This window comes from Sinocyclocheilus rhinocerous, unplaced genomic scaffold (genome assembly GCF_001515625.1).
Source record: "Sinocyclocheilus rhinocerous isolate Xijiao unplaced genomic scaffold, SAMN03320098_v1.1 scaffold1654, whole genome shotgun sequence".
Classification (NCBI taxonomy): Eukaryota; Metazoa; Chordata; class Actinopteri; order Cypriniformes; family Cyprinidae; genus Sinocyclocheilus; species Sinocyclocheilus rhinocerous.
Genome location: NW_015639533.1, coordinates 134,467 through 141,110, shown reverse-complemented (window position 1 = coordinate 141,110; position 6,644 = coordinate 134,467). Strand labels below are relative to the sequence as shown.

General features: G+C 36.1%; 1 protein-coding gene across 2 annotated transcripts in view; it reads left to right on the top strand.

The window, feature by feature from the left end:
* Positions 1-6,644, top strand: part of LOC107751431 (glutamate receptor ionotropic, delta-2) — a 422,702-nt gene that overhangs the window by 379,486 nt on the left and 36,572 nt on the right. For both annotated transcript variants that reach the window (XM_016567160.1, XM_016567161.1), the window contains exon 13: positions 3,787-3,982. In XM_016567160.1, the coding sequence (XP_016422646.1) occupies positions 3,787-3,982 (196 nt within the window). The remainder of the gene's footprint in view (positions 1-3,786; positions 3,983-6,644) is intronic.

Below are 6,644 nucleotides of genomic sequence, written 5' to 3'. Positions count from 1 at the left end.
GACATAAACAAAACCGGACAGAGAACTCAAAACAATAAACACTTTAAATACACATGACTAGAGGATGGGATGACGAGACACACCTGGAACTAATGAAACAATAATTAAACATAAGGGAAAACTGGGTCATGGAACACGTGGGGAGCAAAACACAAATCACGGAACAGAGTCTGACACAGTCATAGAGTTTACTGAGTTTTGAAATAACGTGTGCTCTGTGATTTATAGTGCCTCACATGTGGTTAATCAAATTCAACGATGACTAGCAGTGATAGAGTTAATTGTGCTTGTAACAATCCTCGGTTCCTTTATCATATAACCATGTAGGCGATTTGGGGAGGGGGCATTACTAGGGAAAATGAGAGTATTTAGTATTTATTTTCTCAAGATCTCAGTTTGTTTTTCTTTGCATTAGATTATCATTAATGAGCTTGTGCTTAGATCGCTTAATTCTAGCTCTATGCACCTAATTAGGATTTCCATAAATTTAAATGTATTATCTTTTAATGTGTAGACGATGGCAGGGTCATTACAGAAATAATTACAGCCTAAACTCTGCACCCAGGGGTCTGTTGTATTTAAAATACACAATTCAGTCAGGATGAGCTGAAAGATTTATGAGACCAACTGGGTGTTGGGGTGAGTTCACAATTACATAGTTGTTAGAGGAGATTCAGTACTTAATAGATTTAAAGTCGTTGCAGTTTGTTTAGTTTCATATTCTTTTGTTGCTGTGAGAATTTTAAGCAAGAAAGATAGGGGACCAAAAGGAGGAGCGTTAGTTCATCAGTCTCTTTTTATCGACTTTACTGATCCTAACCCAGTGTTAATTAAATCAGGGCGACGTCAACTTATCAACAACTCTCACTTACCCCACATAGCTCTTAACCAGTAAACACAAAATCTATACATTCACTCGTTTTATTCATCTGGCTGGTCCTCAAGGAATTCAGACGAACGCTGTGTACTTATTTGATATCGAATGCATTTGTGTGAAACTTTTTCAGCGCGTCTGAATTCTGAGGTAAGTATCAAAAGCACGAATCAATGCCCGCAACTGTGGAAACTGATTTTTTTTTTTGTTTTGTTTTACTTTTGCACATGCTGGCACAGTGATGGCTCGGATTCAGCTGTAGACGTTTAGAGAAAGGATTTATCATCTTCTGAGTGAGGAAAAACACTTCAGATGGATGTTGTTTGTGCTGATTGCTATTGTTTTGAATGACCGTGCCACTGATTTGCTGGATTTCACTTTTATCCCAAAACAGCATGAAAATGCCATCCAATTTGCCTTTTTAACAGAGAAAAGTACTAAAGACTGTACTGCAGCCTTAATGTTTAAATATGCATTACAATGTGCCCTTGTGAGGAAGCGTGTTTGAATATTCATGCATATTGTTAAATCGGTTTAGAAGTTTAAAAAAAAATTATTTAAGAAACAGATTGTTCAATGCGGCTCCATACGTGTCGGATTTCAACATGGCTGTGAGATGCATCCGTCTGTGAAGGTGAAGGAGGGCCAGGCTACAGGCTTCTCGAGATTTTTTTTTTTTTTTCTGCACTCTCAGTTTGCTAGCCATGCCAGTTTGCCTGCGGTCTGGCTAGTCACAGTCACTCTGTGCCATAGATGACAGTTTTCCTGGGCAAAGCAAAGAGATCAGCTAAGCGGCCATAGCATTTGAATGCCGCCAGATGGTCACCTATAAAGGGTTTGAAAAAGCATATACACAGATAGATTGCTATTCTTGAGGCTAACTGAATTTTGCAGTAACAAGAACACATTGCCGCATTGCAAATGTTCCGCTAGTATTAAAAATTACCGAGATGGATTTAACTGCAGTCAACAGAATCTATAAATATTGCAACCTATAGCAAATCTACAACAGTCAGTCTACTTGCTCAACCCTGACCCTGTTTGAAGACCTCATTTTCTGGCTTTTAGTGCATGGTATTTAACTGTGAGGACATCGATATACTAGTGTACTCATAAATGTAGAAGAATGCTTTTAAAATATGCAGTTTTTCTCTTTCAGGAAAACACATGTAAAATATTGAAGACTCATCCTGCACTACGCAGATTTTCTCCAGATTTTCTCTAGAATGCTAAAAATAACTGTAAAATGAGTAAAAAAAAAAATTTTTTTTTAAAAGTAAAAAGCTGTGTTGGCAAAGCTGAATTTTCAGCATCATTACTCCAGTCTTCAGTGTCACATAATCACTCAAAAATCATTCTAATATGCGGATTTGCTGCTCGTGAAACATTTTTTCTTATTGTCAATGTTAAAAATAGTTGTTGTTTGTTTTTTTTCGTCAAAATTCTTTGATTAACAAAGTAGAAAATAATATAAAATATAAAAGATAAGCATTAATTTGAAAGATAATTTTTGTAACATTGTAAATGTCTTTACTGTTACTTTTGATCAGTTGAATGCATCCTTGCTGAATAAAAGAATTAATTTCTTAAAAAATAAATTCTTACTGACCCCAAACGTTTAAATGGTAGTATATATATTATATTACAAATCTATTATATTATAAGCACTACCTTAAAACTTATTATTATTATTCATTAAAAACATGTATTAATATTAGTAGTAGTAGTAATAGTAGTATTTAATATACCATTCTCTAAACTGTATTATCTGTGTCTTATGATTTGTTATTCTTAACAGAATTTAGAAGTTTAAAAAGATTGTGTAGTATGAGGTGGCTGACTATAACAAGTAGCAAATCATCATTTATGATTGTGACAACAAAAGCCTGTTAGCTACTTCAAAAACTTTAAACTTTCTATTTTAATAAGAAATATGTCGACACGGGAGAGAAAACTGTTTTTAGTGCTTCTATATTAGGTGCACAGTGACCCACAGAGTAGAACACAAAGACAAAGGACTTACATTAGCATTGAAAGCAAAATTTCACTGAACGGACCAGCGTTTTTCAGCAGTCCTTCAGTGGTGTTTTATGGTACTGTGGGGTTCTCACGGGTCATTTTTATGGCAATTCTCCATGCAAACAACACCCGACACATAGCCACAATTCTTAGGGAGGGGCGGGGATTAAGTGCCAAGATTAATTGGGAGCAATAAAAGATTAACATTTGTGGGCAAGTTCATTAAACCTTCAAAGGGTGCTAGCGGAGTTAAGTACTAGAAGAAGACGACAGCTGTCTGATGTAATAATATTTGATAAATTAGAGGTCAGTCCAACTATCTGCTGGAATCTCAGTGGCACCAACCCACGCTTTCTGCTGTCATTGACATGATGCTCAAATGTATAGAAATATTACTATAGAGTTAATCATGTTGAATATTAACACATTACGAAAGCACTAATTTGTATCATTATCAGTTTTCTAAATGAAGCGAGACTTAATGAAACGCTTTGATGAACTGCAGTATTTTGATCACGGCGTGAGGGGAAACAGAGAAGCCTTCATCTTTATTGTGTTCTCCAATTATTTGCTTAATATAAATATTACTGCGGGGAATTACTGTCCCTTGGTTGGCTAACTTTTAATTAGATGTAAGATATTAACACAAATTGCTGAATAAACAGTATTCGACATAATATAAGTGGGTGAGCGTCTGCGCAACAAAGCTGATGGATGGATTTATACTCACTTGCACTGGTACTATTAAGCTGAAACGTGGGTATTCATGCATCCACATTGTAGGTTTTGCAAATAATGTTTTAATTGTTAAATTATTACGCCCCCAGGCATCAACCCAATAATGTTGTTTCTCAACATTTCCGATTGTAATATGTTTCAATGTTCCCCTCCAGGTCTCTGCAGGATTTGGCTAAGCAGACAGACTTGCCGTACGGCACGGTTCTGGACTCGGCCGTCTACGACCAGGTCCGCAGTAAAGGCATGAACCCTTTTGAGAGGGACCCAATGTACTCGCAGATGTGGAGGATGATCAACCGGACTGGAGGAGCCGAAAACAACGTGGAGGAATCGAAAGAAGGCATCCGGAAGGTAGGGTGCTCCGGGCGCTATAACTGCCGCCACCATTAATCTAATTACGGTGCTTAACTAAGCAACGGTTTGTGAAGATAGCGCTAATGTTCTCTGAATAGAGATATCAAAGCAAAAATGCACTAATGTGGCTTAATGGTGCTTGAGTTATGAGTGATTTAACTCTGAAAATTCCCCCACCGAATTCCCATACTAATTAGGTGCGGGTTAATGCCTTATTTGTTAACCCACGATTTTTTATTCCTCTCTTCCAAGCGTGTTTTCATTTGGAATTTTAAACGAGCTTGAGCGCTGCAATTAAAAAGGCTGGTAGGCGAGTGAAGTATGAAGGCAGAGGGTCTGCGCCGCCTTCCGATCTTGTGAGAATACTAAAGAGTAAATGGCTGACTAAAGTGTTTTGTTAATGTGATATCATCTCACAGGTGTTCGGTTAAATATTGTATGACAAGGTGACACCTCTGTCTTGCCAGAAGCGTCACCCTCCTTTAGCCTCCCCTTCCTTTGCCTCTTCTGTCTCGTCTGCCTGTCTTCCTCTGTGGCATGTAGGCTTCAGAGCGCCCCCTTGTGACTGACTCCTGGAGTTTCTCTCAGTATTTATGACCACGACGTGATTTACATTTCAGCCATTTAACTGATGCTTTCACCTAAACTGATTTTATAAGACGTGCTTCTGCTTTTGTATTTTTGCAAGCAATTGTACACCAAAATGTATAATCTTTAAATATTTTGATTATAAATTATTTTATGTATTATATGTTAAACTGGCCTTATTTTCACTTTGGGTAATCCTTCAGTTGACATCATAAAAGCCATATTAAAAGGAATAGTCAACCCAAATATGACAATTCTATCATTATTTACTCCTCAACCCTCATGTTGTTTGAGATCTGTATGACTGACTGTTTTTCTGTGGAACACAAAGGAAGATATTTTGAAGAATGTCAGTACCCAAACTGTTTTGGTTCCTATTGACTTCCATAGTATGAACAAAATGCAATGTATGTCAGTAGGAATTAAATGGTTTGGTTGCCAGCATTCTTCAAAATATCTTCTATCGTCAGCCATACAGGTTTAGAATGACATGAGAGCAAGTACATGATAACAGAATCTTCATTTTTGGAGTGAACTGTATCTTTAAGCCTCCCACAGCATTTAAAATTTTGTATAACTCTGTAGAGGTGAAACAGTTATGTGTGTTGTTAAATGCAATATTGACTTTAAATTAATTCTATTCCCAGCAGAGACAATGTTGACTTTTTGGCACACTTTTTATATGCAGAAAACAGAATAAAAACGATGATCTTAAAATAAATTACGAACTGACTTTTGGCAAATAGATGCACATAATGTACTCTACGACAATAAAGTGTTTAAGAATACACAACAAATAACAAATGGAGAAAAGTGAAACAGAAGCCTTTCTGCCACTGTGACATTTTCTCTTCTCATTTATTACATAAATAGCCTTGCAGACTCTTTGTAAGCACAGGCAAATGTTCTTCTTAGAATTTTCAGCCAAAAAGTAAGTTCTGTCACCATTTACTCATTGACTTTCTTCCATGGAACAACATCGGAGAATGTCTGAGCTTTTATATTGCATACAGTGAAAGTGAATGGAGGACAGGTACTGTCAAGCTTAAAAATTACCATAAAGTAGGCCATATAACTTACTTGAAGTCTTCTGAAACCATACTGTATCTTTTTGTTTTGATCAACTAAACGTAATGTCTTGAAAATATTGCTTAAAAATAAAAAAAAATGCTTTGAAAAAAAGCATTTTCATCATTCACTTTCATTATATAGAAAAGAGCAGCTTGGACATTCTTCTGTATATAAGACTTTTTGTGTTCTACAGGTAAAAAAAAAAAAAAGTAAAGGTTTTGGAACAACATGACAGTCGGTAAATGATGATGAATTTCATTTTTGGGTGAAGTATCCCTTTAAAGAATCAAAGAACAGCCGCAGAATTCATTGTGTAACAGCAGGACTTGTCGCAGCTTGTGAGATCCATAATAAAGGAGTATCTGGTACACTGGACAAACATCTGCTCTGATTTCCCCAGCAAATATTTACCATGTTTATTCTCAATTGTATTCATCTCTTCTCTGAGCTAGTCATGTGCTAATGCTGAGAGCCCCTGTTTGTCTCATTTTTCAATAATAGGAGCAGACTGGGAATTTCATTTCACTGCTAAGGAAGATGCTTTCATAATTCATGAGCAGAGCATACAAGATTTCAATTTTTATGGCACATTTTCACCCACATTGCAAAACATTAATACTTTCACTCAATATGAATGTGTTTCATGAATTTTCATAGGTCTTATAAAGTGTAAAAAATGAGGTGTCTCTGGAACTGAAGTTGACAAAAGAAGGCAACAGTTAGTATGGCTTTTTTTCCTCTTTGAATTGAACTGATGTCCTTAAAGGGGTCATATGATGCACTCAAGCTTTTTTTTTTTTTTAAGTAACTATGGGAGATGGGAAAAAAAATACTTTTTATTACATATTATACTGTTATTATACTCGTATTACATTAACCCTCTAAGCGCCAAAGTCGCAAAATTGCTAACTTAATCAAATAGACTGTAGTTCCTAATATGGTGTAATATCTCATTTGTATTCCCATGTAGTACTTCGATTCTAGACCAAAATTACGTCAT